General features: G+C 39.2%; 1 protein-coding gene across 1 annotated transcript in view; it reads right to left on the bottom strand.

Moving 5' to 3' along the window:
• The window catches only part of LOC122800225 (ubiquitin carboxyl-terminal hydrolase 36-like), a 1,786,736-nt gene that overhangs the window by 860,648 nt on the left and 903,861 nt on the right, over positions 1–22,227 (bottom strand). Inside the window, exon 12 of the mRNA XM_044069718.1 lies at positions 13,051–13,189. Within this exon, the coding sequence (XP_043925653.1) occupies positions 13,051–13,189 (139 nt within the window). The remainder of the gene's footprint in view (positions 1–13,050; positions 13,190–22,227) is intronic.

The raw sequence follows: 22,227 nt of genomic DNA, 5'->3' as shown, positions 1-22,227 counted from the left end.
GCCAGGGAAAATAATGATCCTGGGAAGAAGTCGGAACTAACTTCTGGAAGTTTATGTCAAACCCCAGACTCTAATAAGGAAGTAATAAACTTGAGATCCTGCAGCACAGTATTGGGGGAAAGCTTGTATAAGCAGATTGTCTAGACAGTGAAAGATGTGAATTCCTCAAACCCTGCATAAAGGAATGACAGGAGCAAGACATTTGGTGAATACCCTTGGGGCATGTATAGATGCCAAAGGGCAAAGCAGAAAACTGAAAATGCAAGGAAGAAAGAGAGAAATGTAAACATTTCCTGTAGAGGGGATGTAAAGGTATGTATCCTTGAGATCCAGAGGGACCAGAAAGGCCTGGGGTTCAAGATGAGGAAATAATGTTTGCAGAGATAACTTACAAAACTTTCTCAATAAAACCACAGAACTACACTCCTGGATAACTCAACACTCTCCTCATATTTTAACAACGGAAACTTGGTTAAAACCCCACATATCTAATAATGAAATCCTACCTCCCAGGTTACAACATATTTTCATTAGACAGAGAGACTAAGAAAGGTCATGGTGTTGCAGTTCTTTACTCTGATCTTCTCAATCTCTCCCCCCTTAAAACACCATTACCAAATTTTCACCCAGCTGAACTAATTGTACTTGTGTCACTTGAATTCCCACAAAAGGTTTGCTGTAGCCGCAATTTATATCCCACCAGGAAACAACATTCTAGTCCTGAACAATATCGTTTTTCATAGGATATGTCCAAGAGCTATGAAAGTATCATTCTGGGAGATGTAAACATAAAATAACACCAAAATAACCAACAAACCACGACTAAAGGAAGAAAATAAACAAAACTTAATGAGAAGTTAGTGCTTTCACGATCCAAACTGATCGTTTCTTCAAACTTAAATCATACTACTGAACATCTACATTTAAATTAAAAGACAGCCTATCACAGTGGAGAATGTACTAACTAAATTGGAAAGTGCATTTATTGAAAAGCTTTAATTACTTAAACGCTAAAAATATTTAAAACTCCCATACTGACCACCTACCTATTCATATCCAAAGACACTCTATCCAAATACCTAGATTCCATATTAACAGAGACTGCCATAAATTATCCATAAACTAACCTCCTTCAATACTGAATCATTTAACTCTAAACTGGCATCCATTAACTGATCCTTCCTTCACCACACTCTCCAGTCTCTCCTACTTAACAATAAATCCCCTTTTTCTCTTAAACCTGTCCCCACCTCCTATATCAAATCTCTTCTTCATAAACTTAAACCTCTCTCTCCATCTGTTAATAAACTACACCCCTCTCTCAAGCTTGCTGATGATTCAGTTGCCTTCCCTATTTCTATACTAATAAACAAATCACTTCAAGAAGGTGCAGTTCCAAACATCTGGAAATCTTTCTACACTATAGCACTGCACAAAAGAGGCAACTCCAATGACCCTCTAACTTAGCCATCCTATAATCACTCTCCAGAATTCTGGAAAAGTGCATCCACTCTCAACTGCTGAAATACCTAATTCAAGAAAACCTTTTAATCCCAACCCAAGACGGTTTTCGGTCAAATCACAATACTGCTACTGCCCTCCTATCTTTTACTCATATGGCTGCTGAGGCCAGAGATAATAACCAACTAATGTTCTGTCTTTTTCTTGATCTATCCAAAGCATTTGATAAAGCGTCTCACACTCTAAACTACTAACAAAATTAACTGATCTTAACCTCTCTCCTCCCACTTTGCAGTGGTTCTCCAGCTACCTTACTAATAGACTTAAATTTGTCCGGTAGCCAACTTCCTCCTCCTCCTTCTTGCCAGTACAAACAGGGATCCCCCAGGGTTCTATCCTAGGACCCCTTCTATTCAAGATTTTTCCACACCACCTCCACACTGCCTGTGACAACTCCACTCTTATCCAATATGTGGACTCAACCCTCATCACCACCTCTGACAACATGCCACAACTCCACTCACACAAAACACATTCTTTGCTGTAGAAAAATGGTTAAAAGAAAACCAGCTTATCCTAAACCGTAAAAAACTCTTCCTCTTTCTACCAAGATCACTCTCTCATCATAAATCCACCTTTTCCATCTCTTCTCTAAACAACACAATAATCAATGTAGATCCCCATACTAAACTCCTGGGCACAATAATAGATGAACAACTTCAATTTGATCTGCATATTCAACAGTGCATCAAAAAGACACATCAAAAACTGGGATTACTGTACCAGAACAAGAAATTCCTTACACCAGATGCCAAACTGTTCCTAGCCAGGTCCTTCTTCCTGCTATGCCTTCTCTATGGTGCTCCCATCCTTACAAACTTACAATCCACATTAACCTCCCAACTCAATCAAACATATAATGCAATTGCCAGATTAGCAACAAACCAACCGTATAAATCGCACCATTGCAATGCATTAAAAAAAGGCCTGAACTCCCCATCAACTGCTTATCTCATGGCTACAAATCGCTCTCTCCATCCTCTATAAACCTACTGCATGCCCCTCCCTTGCTTCCTTTAACACCTCCCACTAGATCTCTCAGACGCTCTGACTAACAACTCCTTGACACACAAACCCAACAAAAACAATGGTACACTACTTTACAATTACAAAGTGACTTTAGCTTGGAACAAATTTCCTAACTCTAATAGAAATACCCCAAACACAAATCACTTCAAAAAAGAACTAAAACTTTTTCTCTTAAGCTCAAGGATCTGCACTTGCCAGGAGCCTACCTGAATCCATCTCATCACTCCAACCTCTTTCTCACTTCCCTTAACTAAATTCTCTTCATCTCCAATAAATGTATGCCTACTTTTCTTATTAATCAGCCTTCTCACAACTTTAAGTAGATCTACCAATGTAGTTTTGTGACTACTATGCATCCTTCAATTAAAAACAATGCAATTATGTATATAGTTCATCTGTTTGTAGTTACTTACACTCTTATGGTACATTGACTCCTTGCTACCTTTACATTGTACTTTCCATGCCTCACCTTTGAATACATCTTTTGTACAACTGAAACTGCCAGATTCTGTTAAACTGATCTAATTCTATTAGTTTATTGCAACTGCATGTTAACCTTTGTGCACGTTCCATGTTTTTACTCTTTACTTAACTATATTGTACAACCTAAATCACATTTTTTCTATGTGCTATTAATTATTAAATGTAATTTCCTGGAGCTTTTCTCCTGAGTCTCCTCTGAAAACAGACTTTGATCTCAGTTGGACTAACCCAGTTAACAAATGTCAAATAAATAAATACAGACGCTGCTGGGAAGGTATCCAGATGGTAAGCCAGTACAGGAAAAACAGCAGATGGCTTAGGAGACTCCATCTATAGGAGCTCATAATACCTTTTTGAATCTCGAGAGACCTGAGAACAAATCCCACTTAAATAATCCATCAACCGGGCAATGGTATCCCTAAAGGAGAGCTTCTCCGGGGGGAATCTGGACTTACAGAATCCTCCTCCTCCTCTGAAACATAGTCAAAAGGGGAAGGAATTTGGGAACAACAAGCCAAGGACTCTTCTCCAGAATCCAAGTCCTCATCCGATGAATCCAATTCCCTGGGTCTCTTAAGTGGAGTGGAAGACCAGGGAGAAGCAGGCACAGAGACCCCGTGAGGAGACTTCAAGCCAAAGCATTAAATGAATCCTGAGTGAAATCCTGCCATTCACATTGGGAATCCTTCACAACAGGGAAAAATAAGCTTTGTTTCTTTTTCTGTGGACATCTGCACAAAACACCCTTGGAAGGGTAGACCCCTGGTGAGATTCAATTATGGTAGTAGGAATCTGCTCCCCAAGATCTGAGGAATTCCCCTCAGTCCTTCAGAAATAATTAGCTGAAGTTCCCTCTCAGCATCAGGTACACACATCTGAAAAGCCTTCGAGGAAGTGAGAGAAGTCGGATCCGTGCTGGCCTCCGAAGTGGTTGTGGTACAGGAATCCAAAGCAACTAATGGAAAGTCCTCTGGGCTTTCACCAGCTTTGAGAAAGACATCCGCGAGAGGCTGGATAGCTGTCAGATTAGACCTAACTTTTTTGGCTTTCTTCTTGGCAGATGGCTGGCCCTCGGGATGGGAAGATTCTGCCATAGCACCCTGAGCCAGCATCTTTAGACACTGGTCCTCTAGGTATACGAACAAGGAGGAAAGACAACTACGCAGACTAATGCCTGGCAGATGGAGCACTGTGTATGATCACGACACTGCTCGTGACGATCTTTATGGGGAAACTGCCTCCCACATTGATATTTTCCCTTTCTGGATGACTTAAACACAATAACCATAACAAATAAGAGAAAGAGAAGAAACCCTAATGGGGCACTTATCTCAAAAACAGCTTGGTAATCAGCACAGCAGAAGCGTTCAGACAGATGATCGACACTGGCATTTGGGCTGGCAAAGAAGTTCTGAGTGTTTCTGTCCGTACATCACTTTTACACCCTACAACCTTGACAGGGAAGCATATATGTGGTATATGGCACCTATAAAAACTAAAGTTGGCTATCCAAGGTAGGAGATCCATTAGGTAAAGAATACTGCAACAGCGATCTGGAAGGGCATCATTATTTATGGGAGGAGACAGGAACATGACTTGCAACAGTGATGAGTTATCAGGGGGGACCTAAAAGGGAAAACAATAACAACATGGCTGAATTCTGAAAAAAATATATGAAAATATCTGATTCAGAAGATGTGAATTCACTAATGGGAAATCAAACAATTTACATATCATTCCCCCAAGGTCCAATAACTCTAGTAGACTGGACAGAATTTGTACTTCACAAGAGAATGTGTATTCGACTGAAACCACTGGCACAGATCCATTAACCATTATCACATTCTACACCAATAACTACAATAAAAATGCAGGGTAATGAAGTAACATTGAAACTGGCACTTTCTTGCTTGTTAATGAGAGGCATTAAGGAGTAAGTTGTTGAAATTATTCGAAAATTATTAGGGAAGATAATTCAAAAGGAATAGCTGGTGAGTGGGATAAATAAAAAAATGTAGTTTTAAAATAGGGTGGAAATAAAACAGAGTGTGAAATGGGAAAGAAGACATAGAAACCATTTACAGGAACGAGCAAAGGTTCAAATACTGCAGAATAAGGGAATCTGGCAGAACTAGAGCAGCGACTGCAGAGCACAAAAGGGAAACTAAGGGAGTATTTGGATAATATGAGTTTAGAAAGGTTGCTGCTAAGCAACATTGTTTTGATGAGAATTCCAGGACATAAAAATGTTTAGCATGACTAGGCAACAAAGTAAGAAAGGGCTGTTGCCAAATTTAGGGAGAGATCCTATATACACATTAGCAATATTTCAAAAATTTAATGAAAATTTGTATAAAAACCAAGAAAAGGCACAAATGGAACTATTTATGGAAGACTGCCAATGTCAGAATTAGATGAAGCTCAACTATTAATAGCTAACAAAAGAAGAGATGAGATAAAAACGGTGATGCTAATCAGCATGGAAGACTCTGGGAACAGAGAGTATTTCTGTAGAAATTTGGAAGTAAAGAGGGAAAAAGTAATAAATATCTGGAAGGTTTTGATTAATGGTATTTGAAAAGGGGAGGAAGCACCAGCATCTTGAAAAAAAAACTGTGGTGGTTGTATTACCTAAAAAACAGCTTCATAAAGACCCATTTCAATTGTAAACCATAATTATAAAATGATTACATTTACACTAGCTAAGAGAATGGCAAAGGTGTTGTCAAATTTAATAGATATGGATCAATATGGTTTTGCAAAAGGGAGGCAAACATTAGATAACATTAACACAGGAATGATGACCCAGAAGCAGAATGTATGAATATACTCCTATTGTTGATGGGTACTGATGCACGGAAAGCTTTCAGAGTCGGCTGGAATTTTAGGAATATGGAAATGAAAGCATGTGCATTCCCTTATAGAGTAACATGGTTAATTATGGGAATACATGAGGGTTGGAGATAAGAACTAAGGTTTTCTCATTGATGAGCTTTGTGTGAACAGATGAATCAGGCAAGGATTTCCTTCTTCCCATTTGTTATTTGCTTTACACATAGAGCCATTTGCAAAGAAACTAAGGGACTCACAAATTCAAGGGTATAACTTGTATAGTAATCAACAAATGTTAGCCTATTTGCAGGCATTATTTCTACTTAATAAATCCAGACAAGGACATTTCAGTGTTGTGAACATTTTGAGAGGTTCAAGTTTTTTCAGGATATAAAATTAATGAAGATAAAACTAAGGCTATAGTGATAAACTATGTATACATGCTTCAGCAATATCCACTATTTATGGGGACATGATAAAACGAAGTATTTAGGTGTATGGGTTAAAAAGGATTATGTCACTGCAGTTATGGATATGTGAGAAAAAACTAAACAAAATGCAACACAAAAACTTAGAAATGAGAAGTTCTAGATTATGGAAACTATCTGATGGAAAGGTTTAGAGTTCCCTCATATAAAATGTGTGAAGGACTGGGTACCCCTTCTTATGTAGGTGCACCCTGCTAGCTAGAGATAGCAGCCTTTTGCCCCATTTCTCAGCAGTTTCGCACTTCCAAACTGCTAACCAGGGTCTCTCATACTTAGGAGAAAGTAGTGCCTGCTGGTTCGCTTATCAAAGCTTTTCAGCATTTCAATAGTAGGGACCTGACATGACATCCATTCACCCAACTAATAAGAGTGCATTTCTGGAAGGTAAACACTCACTATCATCTTATTTTCTTTATGCTCTCTAACATTTTCTATAAACTTTAGAAATCAATTTAAAGCATTCAAATAAACGTTTGACTTTACCATAATTTGAACAAACCAAATCTGACATTTTGAGTACAGCATGCACTGCCTTTAACATGAACACAGTCAATTTAGTATTTATTACTCACCCTTTTAAATACCCGAATAAAGTAATCAAAGCCACCCCTTCTTCATACTGAGGAAACAATGCGGTGTAACCTTATCTAGGATTAGCTTCAACACCCATTACTCATATGCTTTGACATGCTGGCAATATTCTTCCCTTTCTTCTGGTTTATCTCACTATCGTTGCATGTCCAGCTGCTTCACTCTCTCAGCTGTGTATAGTCTTTTCAATTTATTTTGCATTTTAAGGTCATCTGGGGATGGGTTGACTTGTTTTGCTGCGTTGTCTGCACTTACACCTTCTGCCTACCTTTCTCCACTTTTAGCAGATTTCATTTCAGCAGCACAAAAAATGGTGTTATTTCCTCTTGGTATTATGGGAATGACATTTTGTACATGCTCCAGAGAGATACATTTTGGCTGTTTCTTAACTACACTAACCAAAAATAAAACAACTGCTCTGCTGCATATACTGTTGCAATTAATCTTGTAGCTGGACGGGTATACACACTTGCTGCTTAACAAAGCTGCTTTACAAACTATAGAAGTTAAGTTTACAAGACTCCACTGCTGACACCAAATGAAGTGTGGCAAACATGAGTGAAACCCCACCTTCTGCTCTTAGTTAATTTGCAATGGACAAATGATCGAAAAAGCAACATCTGAATTAGAAACTATTTGCTTCAGGCTAAAGAAATATGTCATTAGTGTTACTTCTGGCTTTTAATTCCAACGTTGATTTTTCACAGTTCTTACAGGCAGTACAGTTCCAGTTCTGCCTTCAAGGATATCCTACAGCAGTAATTTATTTAGCTTCTGTTTTAACTGTTTGAAATAACTGTCAGTCACTCCATTTATTAATCATAAAATTAAAAATAAAAAAATAAAAAAAGATCATGTGTCCATCCTGATTTCAGAGCCACAAGTCCAAAGGAGATGGGTAAGATTCAGCATGCTAGTGTCCGGACAAGGAAATCATGATGTCACATAACTCCGCAATTTCCAAGGAGTATGCGACCTACAATACAGATCTGCATAGTCAAAAATGATACAATTGACAAAGCTAAATCTAGAAAAATCACTTTCATTTGTACTAAATGAACATGTAAAAGCAATACCAAAATTATCCTTGAATTCAACTAAAAAATCAAAATTTTCACATTAGCATAACAAATAAAAAGGTAGAAAACTCATCTACATAATCATTAGTAGAAAATCATATTACTACAAAAATAAATTTTATTCAAAGGGATATAGTCTTTTCTGAAAAGCCCTATTAATATGTTTGCATAATTTGGCACTAATGGAGTACTCATGGTAGTTCCAGGCTTTTACATGCAATAGGACCAATCAAAGAAAAATAATTTTCATGTTCTGATGCATTCTTTAAAAAAGGTGTTACAAGCTAAAAGTACTTAACTGGATTTTTATTTCTAACAAATTAAATTTATTATTTCCTACATGTTGAGACTTGCTTTACTGGTGCAGACACTTACTTTCAGGCAGAATTCAGTAAGCTCCAATTTAAATTGGATATAAGGGGTCTATATCACATGTTCAAAGTTTTATAAATTCGATCATTAAAATATCAAATTTAAATGTTCAAAGTTATAAAACGTTGAACATATGTTTAAAAAAAAAAAAGAAAAAAAAAAAAGACCTAAACCCAAAAATAATGGCTGTAAGCAGGGGATAAAGCCTCCCTGCACCCTCCACACCACCTGCTCTTTATACCAACTCAGAGACCACACTACAGTGCAGTACGGGAAATCATCCCTTTACCACACTACAGTGCGGTCTCGTAGTTGGTATATTTACAGAGACGGGGGTGTGGGGGTGCAGGGGGGCTTGCCCCCCTGCCTACACTAGTCAGGTAAGTTCCGTTTTTTTTTTTATTGTATGTTCAATATTTGAAACTTCTAACATTTAAATTCGATTTAATGTTCGAACTTTTCAAACTTCGAAGATATAATATAGACCCGGATATAACAAACACAAGAAATATGATACAGCATGGATGCCATTATTGTCTTTTATATTTGTATATAATAAGACCACATCCATAGTTACCCAGATAAAAATCCAAACCACATGCTGTATTCAGAAACTTATAAATAATGTCTCCCAACTCTCTCAAATGTGAAGGTAACTTCTTAACTGAACAATAATATACACTGGACTGACTGCCTTATTCGTGCCAAATAAACACCACACCCTGAAATAACAAATCTTGTTGATGGTTTAATGGAATGCATATGCAACTCTGGAAAACAATTTAAACATGGTATTCTGTAATTATTTTCTAATAAAATCTACAGATATTCATGTAATAAAAATCTAAGTCTATTACTCTTTTTAATCTATTCACAATTCAGTGCATGCCAGTAAATAACCCATCTTGCATCTTATTAAACAAACATTTTCACTCCTTAAATGTGGTAATGCACAACTCATTAAATTGACATGAATTATTGCTATGCTTCAGTTTTTGCTTGCAGGCTTAAACTGTTGTTTATTATATCTAAAGTCTTAAGAATATACCACTGCTGTCTTAATTATTCCAAATTTTAATTTTGCTCAAAATTTAAAAAGCTTTTATCATAGTCAACTTTATGATATCATATGACTTGTTAATTACCATATTGTTAAATCCAGGGATGAATTCAGACTTATACACAACACAATTGTGAAAATGTACAACAGTCCACTGAACTGTCAATTCCCATACTTAACTAAAAACAAGTTAAAAATAATCTGTTGATGAGACGTAGTCCAATTCAGTACACACGTTCTTATCCAAGTCAGTTCTAGTCACAAAAAAATCCATTATATGTAATTTTCAAACTAAATTAAACAATTTTCCATTGCTACCCAATTTAGTAAATTTATTGGTATAAAATTTTAAGCTATACAAAATCACATGAAAGTTCATAACAAACATTAAGACCAGACAAACCGACCACAACATTCAGATCATCTCTCTCACTATCCGCATAAGATATATCAGAGGCACAGTCACCAATAAAAACATGTTCATTAAAATGTACTTTAGTTTGGGCATCTTCTCTTACTGCTACCATTCTGTCACGCATGACCACAGCAAGAATATAATTCTCATAACTTCCACTGCGATTTTCAATTTCCAAAGTTCTGCAGATGCCTGCATTACAGGTATATCACCTTCTATTAACCTGTAGTTGCTGAACATGCCACTCTATTCTGTGCTGATGTTACTACGGCACCTTCAAAGAAATACTGCATTTTTATCATAATTATTTTAAGTCTCTCCATTTTTTTTCTTTTTAAGCTCAGTTTCTCTAGATCTTGCTATTAATGTTTTTAACAAATTTGCCCATTGTGTTTTAGGAAGTTAGACTAATTTATATAGTGACAACTCTTACATCCTTGTCTGGTTTGTCTTTCTTAACATGATTTAGTATATGTAAATCTGAAGCCACTCCATTGCACATTTATGTGCTGCTGTTAATCACCTGTGTTTAAACACTGCTTCCACCTCACCCTCTTCCAAACACATCAGATGTACAATTTTAACAGAGCTTAACACTCATGGTGAAATACTCAACTCCTCATATTTTTCAAGTCAGTATATTAAAATAAAGGTTTGCTTCATTCACTGTTAATTTTTTGCATCAGTTCATTCAACTGTACATTTGCATGTGTTTTTAATGTTATAACCAAATCCCCATACTTTGAATCTCCATTAAAAAAATTACTCATCAGATCATTTTCTTGAATGAGTGACTGTCAAAGTTTGTTAATCAGGAACTACATTTATAACATCGCTATTCTGTAACCCCATCTCTACTGGTGCCAGAACAAGGAAATCGTCTTAAGTTTCTATAGGTCCATTTTAGTCTTGGCAATCTCAGAAAATCCTACAAAGAATCATAATTCAGACCAGAAGCCATTAATACAACAATATAAAATACTTCTATCTTCATAATTATTTTCACCAAATGAAAGAATTAAATAGAAAAATTCTAACCATGTTCTCAAAAAAGAAATCCGTTATTAATATCTAGCTTTGACACGTCAGTTTAAGTAGCTTATAAGTGACATTAATTACAAACTAGCCATTAAAACAATTAACCCACTTCAGTTCATTAATGCCTTACAATTATATTCAACACTCATTTCTTGTGGACTTCTGGTACAACATTTAAGAATGAATTCTGTTTCCTTTTTAATAATTGTAATAAATCCCATTCCTATCCTTTAGCCTAAAATGCTCTAATATGCAAGTTTTAAAAAATTTATATTACATTCATGTTCTTGCACTCTCTTTTTTATTAGGACAATTAAGTATCTCGTAATACTCACAGCTTCACTAAAAGTAATATGCTAGGGTAGAGAATAAGATGACTGAAATGAAGTATCCTCAGTATCAGAATACGTATACTGAAGCAATTATATTACGGCTCAAAAAGGATCTCCCATTTTCAGAATGAAGAAATGCGCCTCCCTTTAATCTTCAAATGCAATAACATGACAACAGTTCCTTTTCAATCAATGGTCTTCACAGATACTTATTATTACTTTGTCATTGGCAAAAGACTCCTTTCTCTAACAGCACAGCCAAATGAACATATATTGGGGGGGGGGCTTTGTTTTAAAGATGGTCTTGGTCAGTGCTGTTTCAAATGGCTCCTTCTGTGGCACTGTCTAGATCCCATACATCACTCATCTTCAGTAATTCTTTCTGAACATCAAAGGTAGTACTGTAGGTACCAGTGAAGGTGCCTGATCTTTACAGCACTGGTACAGATTACAGTTCCTTCAGCATTTCTGTGGGTGGTTTCAGGTTCTTGACTTTGAGAATCAAAGATGATATATCCACCGCAGTGGCACTTGAAACAGCTGTTAAGCACCAGACTTTAATATGAAACGGTCTGGTTCCTCTAAATTGTTCTTTTCCAGTACTACCTCTATGTACAGTAAAGGTAGGTACTGCTGAAAGTGGTGATGAGGGTACCTGTTTTACTATGTGCTTTTGTGAGGACTGCCGGTAAAAGCTACTTTGAGGGCTACAGTGTCTGGCTTCGAGTACCAGTTTTTGGGAACCACCAAGATAATGCTTCTGCTTCAGTGGAACTTGCATATTGCAGCTGAAGACCTAAACCTAAAGGCATAAGTTCATTCCTTTGATGACTAACTTTGGCACTATTCTAAGTCTATTCTACCATTTTAGTTGTTGGACTTGTTGTGGTGAACATTTCTGTTTTCTAAAATGCAGAGCTGTTTTTACTTAAATATTAATTCAGGCTTTTACAATCGTAAACATTAAAAAATTGACTCAAAAATGGTGAACATAAGATCATTCATCTGTTTAAAAGACATTCTAAACCTTTCAACTATTTCTTGAAAATATTTTCAGATGTAGTTAAGAAAGGGCAGTGCTATACATTTTTATGAAAGAATTACTACAGCATGAGCCAGTGTGCAGCTAAAATTTTTGAACATCACTAGGAATCAAAGACATTCAGCAGCAAGAACAGATGAATAACATGGAGTATACAAGGCAGCCATATTCCACTGATCCTGGCATCTTGCTTTATATGGTGTGAGACTTCCTTTGACTCTTTTAAGAGTACAGGATAGCCAGGATGAAAAATATATGCGAGGAACCAGACATTTAGAAGGTAAGCAAATTCTATGGCTCTTAGAAGATAAGTAGATTCTATGTTAGCATTTACTGTTACAATTATCTTCTCTGATGAAAATCAGCTATGCTCATTTGACCTTTACCAGTACAGAGCAGAAATTCACTCAAATATGACTACTACTACAGGAAAAAACATCAGTTAGCAGGTCCCTGCTCACCACCATTAATCCCCATGCAGATTCCTGTTCAGCAAAATTATCATCACTGCAAGTATCTGATCATCAACATCACCAAATCGTCAGTTTACTGCTCACCATCACAACCACTGCTGCAGATCCCTGCTCACCAAAACTGCCACCACTGTAGGCATCTATTCATCATTATCAGAGTGCTCACCACCAACACGCATCACCACTGTAGACCTCCTGTTCATCATTACTTCCACCTCTGCAGGTCACTGCACAATAACCTTTCCCAACAAGCAATCTTAGCCTCAACATATACAACTATTCAAATAGGGGTTACCTTTCCAATTTGGGGAGACATAAGTTGACCATTGGGTATTAGCTTCTTCTGCATCTCCTGAACAGGCCCAGTTTTAATAGCCTGGGATGTGCCCTGCTTACAGGATGAACCTTCTAAGTTCCTCTTGGAATCTGACATCCTGAAAAAAAAAAGACAGCAGTGCTAACTGGTTACTAGAAACAAGCATTTGATGTGTCCATTCAAAACTACCACTGTAATCCTTATGCTGCAGCATCAAAAGGAATATTAATTTAACAGTGTCGTTTAAGTGTTCAGTCACAACTAGAAGGCACAGGAAACAGAATAAGGAACACAGGGTAAATGTTTTAAATCCTGCTTACTGAATTGCATGCAAAAGATTCAGCTGCAGTGCTCAGTACCTACAGTCTTTAAAACGACAGTTATGTACTTACCATAACGCTAGATCCATGTTGTCTTTTTTCATCCGATTCAACTATTGGGTTATTGGATCCAACCTGATCCAACCTTGGTGCTCTTTCAAGAGTTTGGATCCAGGACGATGACACCTCTCCTACCCACAATTCCCTCCAGTCCCCAGATTGACTCTGCCTGCTTATAGTTAGAAATTCTCTATTAGGAAACTTAAAACAGGCTTGGCTGGCCACTCTATCTGACAAATAGGGCAAGAATAAAGACAGAGGAAAAAAAAGTGTGTTCAAGAGGCAAGCCCCCTGGTCAGGTTCATCCTTTTAGCCAGGACTCATAGAACGATTTAGAATGGGGGACAGAGGGAGGGATGTTGCATTGGCTGAAACATGACAACACAGATCTAGCATTATGGGAAGCACATAATTTTTGCATACAATGTTGTCTTTTTCATCTGATTCAGCTACTGGGACAAATTCCCAAGCTACTCAAAGACCCAGGCAGTTTCAAGGTAGAATATTCTAGAGAATGATGGAACCAAACAATGTATAGGATCTGGACTGAACATACAACTTCTAGTGCAAGGCAAAGGTATGAAGAGTAGACCAAACAGCTGCAGCACAAATTACATCAATAGCAATGCTATCCATAAAGACAGTAGAGGTAGCCACGGTTCTGGTAGAATTAGCCTTTGGTTTGCCAGGTAAGGTCAGTCCCATCTTTTTATAACAAGGCAATACAGTCGGAAAGCCACCTGGACAGTATTACTTCAGAAACTCCTTGACCCAATTTAACTTTTGAGAAGGCAAGGAAGAGTTGATCGGTCTTTCTGATATTTTTGTCCTGTGTAAATAAAACCTGAGTTGACAATGAACATCTAGCAAATATAAAGTATATTCTCTTTTGTTAAAGGACTTTGGGAAGAAAACTGGTAGATTCATGGTTTGATTAAGTTTTTCTATAGAGGACACCTTTGGAAGGAAAGGGTTTTTTTTCTCAAAGATGCTCTATCTTTATGAAAACGCAGTTGGGAAGTACTGCATGATAAGGGTTGCATTTCCAAGATACTCTTACCCGATGTGATTGCCACTAAAGATAGTTTTCCAAGAAATAATTTTCTGTCCACTGAAAAATCAGGTTCAAAGGGAGCTATTGACAAAGCCTGTAGCATGACAGTAATATCCCAAGGGGGAGCAGGATCCCTGATTGGAAGTCTTAAAAGGAAAGATCCTTTTAGAAAGGCCTTGGAAATCTTTACAGAAGTATATGGAAACTAGAAATGGATGTTAACTGTACTTTAATAGATGAAAAACTGAATCCTTTGAGAAATAATTCTATCAAGACAGTCAAAAATCATTGGAAGAAGAGCTGAGAAAGGGATTAACCAATGGAGCAAGCCTACATGGAAAATTTGGAAGTTATGTACTTTCCATAACTTAGAAACTGTGCTGTCCATTTTCATTCTTCCTCACTGATGGGTCAAGGTTCCAACTGGGCCACATTTTTTCAGACTTGAATCCGTCTTGAGCTCCTCCCTCTATCCATAACGCTCTATATCTTCCTCAGCTTCCTCAGATCAAGTTTGCTGCCTTACTTGCTACTGGATATAGAGACAGAAACAGAAAAACATCAGAGGCTCAAACCAGGAAAGTGAAGGTTCCTATATAGTCCATAGGTCCTCCAAAACCAACTAGGTCGGAGGATGGTTGAGAAGGAAGGTGAAGAAGAATGAAAATGGACAACAAATATGCCAAGTTATGGTAAGTGCATAACTTCCAAATCTGATGTTGTCTTTTTCATTCTTCCTCACAGATGGGTCAGAGTCACCCAGCTACGTAACCACTGGGCGGCCTCAAGGAAGGATATGCCAGAGCACTATCGAGCCAAAGGAAGCCCTACTTCTGGAGACAATGTCCAATTTATAATGCATTACAAAGGTACGAGTCTTTGACCAAGTGGCCACTGCACAAATTTCATCAATCGATGTTCTGGAGGAAAAGGCAGATGCTGTAGCCACAGATTTAGAAGAACAGGCCTTAGGAGGGTGAGGCAATTCCATACCATTATTTGAAAAGATCAGTGAAATACAGTCAGTAATCCATTTTGCAAGGGTCATTTTGGAGACTGCCTGACCTAGATGGTTAGGTGCAAAGGATGCAAATCGTTGATAAGACTTTCTGTACTGTTTTGTTCTAAAAAGATAGAAATGTAGTTGTCTATGCAAATCAAGCAGATGTAATACATATTCACCCTTATTAGACAAAATCTGTGAAGAAGACAGGCAATTTTATAGACTGATTAGTGTTATTCTCCACAGCTATTTTAGGCATTAAGGATCTGGTGGTACGAAGGGACACCTTATCCTTATGAAAACTTATGTAAGGCAGTTTGGATGACAAGGCCTGAAGTTCAAAAATTCTGTTTGCTAATGTAATAGGTACTTTTTCCAAGACAAGAATTTCATATCACAAGCGTTTGCTGGTTCAAAAGATTTTTGAGTCAGTTTTTGAAGTATTGCTGTGAGATCCCAGGAAGAGAACGATCCTTTATAGGAGGTCTTAGCAGAAAACTTCCTTTCATGAATGCTTTGCATAGTCTGGAACTGAAAAGGAAACAATAATTATTTCCAGTGTGAAAGTAGGAAATAGCTGCCAAATTAAGTTTTATAGTAGAAAAACTAGTTCCATCCCTAAAGAGAGAAGGAAGAAAAAGAAGGATGGCTGAAAAAGGGTCAATATTCTCTTTGGTAGCCCATTTGGCTTCTCAAAGATGTTATGTGGTGTGGAGACAAAGAAGCTATTTGGTGTGACATATCTAGAAGGGCAGAGATGAATTCCAATTTCTGAATGGAAGACTGATTTGGTAAGGTTTATGGTAATGCCCAGGGAGTTGAAGCTCTGGAACAAATAATCCCTGACCTGAAGTAGTTGATGCCAGGTATGGGAAGTTAAAAGACAGTCATCCAAATATGGAAACACCTGGAATCTTGTCAGTCTCAGGTGAGCTGCCACTACAGTCGTGCATTTAGTAAACACCCTGGGGGCAGTGGTGAGTCCAAAATTTAGAGCTCTGAATTGATAATGACTGGCTCCAAGCCTGAAGCACAAATGACTTCTGGAGCGTCTGTCTACTTTGATGAGATAGTATGCATCCTGAAGGTCTATAGAGCACATCTAATCATCTGAACACAACAGTGGTAGAATGGACTGAACCGTAACCATCAGGAACTTTTACTTCTTTATATACTGATTTAGATTGCTCAGATCTAGAAGGGATCTCAGGTCCCCCATTTTCTTTGGCACTAAAAAGAAGAGAGAGTAAGTTCTGAATCCTTTTTGTTCATTTGGGACATCTTGAATGACTCTCTCCTGAAACTATTTTTTGAATTTGCAGTACTGCATGCTCCCTCTGACTGGATAGTACATTGGGGAGTTTCTTTTGTTCCACTGGAGGTGGAAGAAAAAAGGAAAAGTAATAACTTCTGGATATTATGCTTAGTACCCAGACATTTGTCATCAGATTGGTCGAGGCATCCAGGTGCAGGGACGAACCACCCCCAACTGCCTCCAGAGATGGACAGCTAGGCAGCACTTCAGGAATGTGGATATCGGGCTTTTTGAGAAGGGTTCTCTTAAGCCATGATTCAGCGGACCCCCTCTGCCTCTGGGGTGGCATCTACTATAGAAACTTCCTCCCCCTGCCTCTGAAGGAAGAATCTTTACAATGATCCTGAAAAGACCCTTGAGATTTTTGAAAACAAGTCTTCTTACCACCTCGCTGATGTCTTGAAAAGGTACTCTGAGGTGTATAAAATTTGATCCCAACGGCAGACAGGGTCTTTCCTTCCGGTTTACTGCAGGTAAGAGTTTCTTTGACAGATGGCCCAAACAAAGAGGCACCATTAAAGGGGACATTGACAAAAGATGCCTTGAAAAGTTCCGTAAAGTCAAAAATCCTCATCCAGGCATGTCTTCTGACAGCAATACCGGAGACGGCTGTGCATAAGGTGCCCTCCCCACTGTATGGGAGATGAGCCTCATGGAGGAGTTAGCTAAGAAAGCAAGAGTAGCCAATTGGGGAGATACTTAGAGCTGGAAAGTTCCTTGACCAAATCTCTCTGCAACTGATGAAATGCGCCAAATAATTTAACGACCTCAGCACAAAGGTAGCTGAGGCATAATGCGCTTACTAAACCTGTCCATCGCTTGAGACTCCCTGTTAGGCAGATGGCGAGAGGAGGTTTGTTTGGCTAGCTCCTTTTTGATGGCTGCTACCACAACAATGGCATCAACAGGAACACCTTTAAACCAATGCACTCTGTCTTTAGGGGGAACAAGAAATTTGTCAGGGAATTTGGGGATTGCTTAGATTGTGTCCGGCTTCTTCCAAGCCTGGCAGGAAAGTAAATCAATTAGTTCTTCCATTGAGGTTCACCCAAGACATATATGGGCCAGTCTTGAAAGCCTCCAAGAATACAGACTCTTCAGAAGGAGGAGGTTGGGCCAACCAGCCACCTTTCTGTTTAAGGATTTGGATTTCTAAGATGTCTCCAAAGGAGACATCATCTGATGGTGATCGTTGGGATCCTTCTCCCGCATCAAAGTCTGCTGTCGGTGAGGGACTCTATTGGGGAGTCTATGGGCCTCCTCTTGCATGTTTTCTTTTGGGGAACCTCCTCTGTGGAGTGTTCAGGTGAGGTATCGGAAGAAAGGGGAGTTTCTACGGGGGGGGGGGGCGAAGACCTGAAGGCTTCTCAAGGTAGGCTGACCTTGGACAGGAATGATGGGCTCAGCACTCAGATCCAGTGAAGGATGAAGGTGAGGATCAGAGATGAGAGAGGTCAGCTCTCTATGGGAAGAGAAAGCCCTTTTGACAACCTAGAAAGCAGAGGGACTCAGAGAAATCCTCTCCATCTCCCTTGGCAACAATACAGTCGAGAAAGAAAATATGGGAACAACTCCTGATCTGCGGCCTCTAGGGAGAATCAGAACATAGCTGTTGAGGGCGGCAGCTCCGAAAGAAAGGGATGGATCTGAGAAGGTTGGAGCCAAACCCCACCCCCTGGCTCCAACACAGAGATCACATATCAAAGACCTACTCTGATATGATGAAATCAGAGCAAAGCTCATCAGGGTAGCCATCAAAGTCGAGGAAGAAAGCTTCCCCAGAACTGACGCAGACTCTCTCCGGTACCTAGGATCCTGGGGCTCCAAGATTACTGGTCGGATCAAAGGAGGAGACTGAATGAAAGCAGCAGGGGCACTCACTGATCCAACTGAGGACGGAGCTAGCAAAACCCTCATCTGGATTTGAGCTTTGAGGAACCTCAGCATCATCCTTTACACATCAGCAACAAACCGGTTTCTAGATAACCTCGAGAAAGCTACCGATGCAGGCCTTGAATGTTTGGAGGGAATCTGTAAGAGCTTACAAGGCAAAGTTGGAGAAACCACCATGATGGAATACTCGGGTGTCCGTGTCCTAAACCTTGGATCCAAGGTAGAAGTGGATGGCCTAGGAGAGGTAACTGTGGTGATGGTACCTGTCAGATCCAAATTGCGCCTTGGATCAGACAGGGCAGAAGGAGGTCTTGGATCTGACATGAATGGATCAGAGGTCTTAGCTGATTTAGATGGAGGCTCCGAGGAACCCCCTCTAGGTCTTTTTGAGCATATTTCCTAGACTCCAAAGACCCAGCATGACTCAAAGAAGGGGTGTGAGCCACTGATGAGGAGAATGAAGGAGGAGGCAAAAAATCCCTTCAAAATTAACTTGTTTCTGCTATCAGCAATGGATCGCAGATGGGCAGGTCCTAAACAATATTCATTTACTATGTGCACCAGAAAACTAAATAAGGTTTTTTGGTTTAGAAGTTGTTGGTGAGAATGTAAGAGGTGGGGATATAAAAAAAATAAGACTAAATGCCTAGAATTAAAATGGACCGTTTGCCTGTAAGCTGACAAGCCTCCTGGCTTGAATGAAGGTATATCTATTAAGTCAATACTTAAGGCACATGGTTTAAGGCACTGATTTGATTCACCACTGTTTTGTGAATGAAGTAGCTTTTTTGAATGAACTTTGCAGATGCTTTGTTGCATGCTGACTGATTATATCATTTTATATATGTTTTTATTTTGTGCTCTACTGATCTGATGAAGTGGCCTTTTTAACCACAAAAGCGCTTACCCTACTTTAATTGTTCATTAAAGTGTTATTTACTTTTATTTAGTTTTCTGGTTATTCAGTACTATTAGTTTGTATATAGTTCTGTCATGGAGTATCGAGTGGCTTTTGTCTTGGAATTTGTTGCTTGCTTTTTACAACTTGATCTTCACCTGCATACTTACTGCCTCAAGCATGTGGCAGTCAGACAACAAGAAGCCCTAATAGTATTGCTGGTGAAAGGACCACAAAAAAAATAAATTTTGCAGTCCAGTCTGCCTGGGGTGATGTCTATTAAAGTTAATCCTCCCTGTGCCCCAGGGGACCTGCCCGCAGAAGTGTCCTTTTCAAAACTCTGAGATTTTCAGAACCATAGCCCCCCCCCATCCCCAACTTCTGTTTTCCTGACAAAGACCTGTGTGTGGTGGGAAAACGTATGCTAACTGCAGACAGGATCTTGCCTTCTTGTTCACTTCTGGCAAGCATTTCTTACATTTTAAGTCCAAACAGGGTCAAACCATCAAAATGAGCACTGATGAAGGATGTCTTAAAGCCTTTCATGAAGTTGCATAAGCGCACCTAGACATGCTGACGGACTGCAATGCTGGTGCCCTGCAATCCTCTATGTACCATCAAATGTGTTTGATAGCAGATGCATGGATACATCAATTATGGATTAGAGGGTAGACAGTTGAGACTTCACTAACTTTTGGATCTCCACAAGCAGGTTACCAGCCTGGGATATATAGCCAGGTGGTTCAGTGCTCTGAGTGTACAAGTCATTGAAGTGTATGTCGGTTTTCCAAATCTGACAAATGCCCTACATTCTCTATTAGGGGGATGAAGATATGTTCTCTCCTCTGATATCTCTTTCCTTGTTCTTGCTTCAACAACCATGGCATTTACTGGGGACCTTTGCTTCAGTGAGAGTTATTCCTAGGGGTCACTAAAATTTTGTCTGGTTTGCATGGAATTGGCTTGAGCAGATCAGGTTTCTTCCATGCCTGCTGAGAAACTAGATATATTAGTTCATCAGCCAGGGATCCACCCAGGAGGAAAAAGAGCAAGCTCCGAATGTCTCGAGGAATTACTCCTTTGGAGAGGGGGTTTTGGAGGATCAACCCTCTCTTTCTTTCATTAATTCCAGAAAAACTCTGAAGGAGACATTTTCCAGAGAAGAGCATGGAGAACCGTCTGTATCAAAATCAGTGTCTTCAGTAACAGACTCTGGTGATAAGTCTATCGCCTACAGAAGATTTAAGAGAAGGTTCAGAATCAAATAGAGAGAACCCTCAAGGCTGAATGAGTGTCTGACCTCTTCAATCAGCATACACGGACATGGGTTCCATAAGAGAAATCAACAGAACCGAGTGTTGTACAGATGCTTCTTCTCTGGACCTGGAGATAACCCTTCCGAATGCTTTGAAAGCATAGGACAAAATCTGAGCTTAAGCAGCACCCACCAGATCCACAGTGAGCAGGGATGAAATACCCTCTCCCAGAAATAATTCAGCTCCAAGACAGACAACAGTGCCAAGATTTCCAGAAGTGAGGCACAAAGGGACAGAGATAGCTCTGAAAACTTTACAGCTGACCCTCGGCACTGACAATTCAGCTCTTAGACTCATTCTGACTGACGTGGTCACAGTCGAGAGTGTGTGGGGAACTGGGAGTCAAAGTTGATACCACTGTAAGCGCCACTGTGGCTGTTCTACAGGGCAGAGTTGGGTCCATGATGAAACCAGTATAGGAGAAACCAGTGCTGGAGTGGTATGGACCATGTCCAGAGCCACAGAAGGTGTTGGCGCTGGAGGACCCACCCGCAACTGAATCTGTTTCTGTACGAACTTCCACATCATCCTGTCAACATCGGCATCAAACAGACTCCTTAATGTGATTGAGAAGAATGTTGATGTTTCTCTTGTAAAAACAGAGAATACAATCTTGGACTTACTGCTCCAGGAAGAACTGCAGAGGGGGGATGATAAAGTGATCCAAACGTTCTGGTGTCGTAGGAGCCAGACCTGACTACTCTGATGGCTCCATGGACCTTTTTCTAGTTTTCCCTCACCTTCAGAATTTTGACACTTTTCCATTTTCTTGGATGAAGGAGAGCACATCTCCAGGCAGAATGGTGGAACCTCCGACTTTGTAAGGAAGAAGGCCCTTCAACACTAGCTTGTCGTGCAGCCTTGTAGCACCCTAGCCCTGAAAGAAGTGATGCTTCACAGTCAGTATCTAAATATGACATTCATGAACAGTTGACACACAAGGAGTGAGGGTTCTGTGGCAGACTCTTAACCCCATAGGCATTGTTCAACATGCTGGAAGGAAACAAACCACAACAGCAGCAAAAGCCACAACACTATGCAAAAACCAATACAGTGTTACACAAATAAATGTACAATTTAACTGTTAGCTATGGTATTAAGAAAAAGAAAATCAGAAACAGGATCAATATGGAAGCACTATTATTAATTTTATTTTTTTAAGGGAAAGGACAAGACTTTCTGAAGGAATTCAGAAAGCTTCTGAAAAAGACAGAGAATAAAAAGTTAATGCAACCTAGAATATACTAAAAAGGGACTAAAAAAAGCTGAAAACTTGACTTATCCCAAGACGAAAATC

This window comes from Protopterus annectens, chromosome 4.part0 (assembly GCF_019279795.1).
Source record: "Protopterus annectens isolate FY-2018-M chromosome 4.part0, PAN1.0, whole genome shotgun sequence".
Taxonomy (NCBI): domain Eukaryota; kingdom Metazoa; phylum Chordata; order Ceratodontiformes; family Protopteridae; genus Protopterus; species Protopterus annectens.
This window is presented reverse-complemented; position numbering and strand designations above follow the sequence as displayed.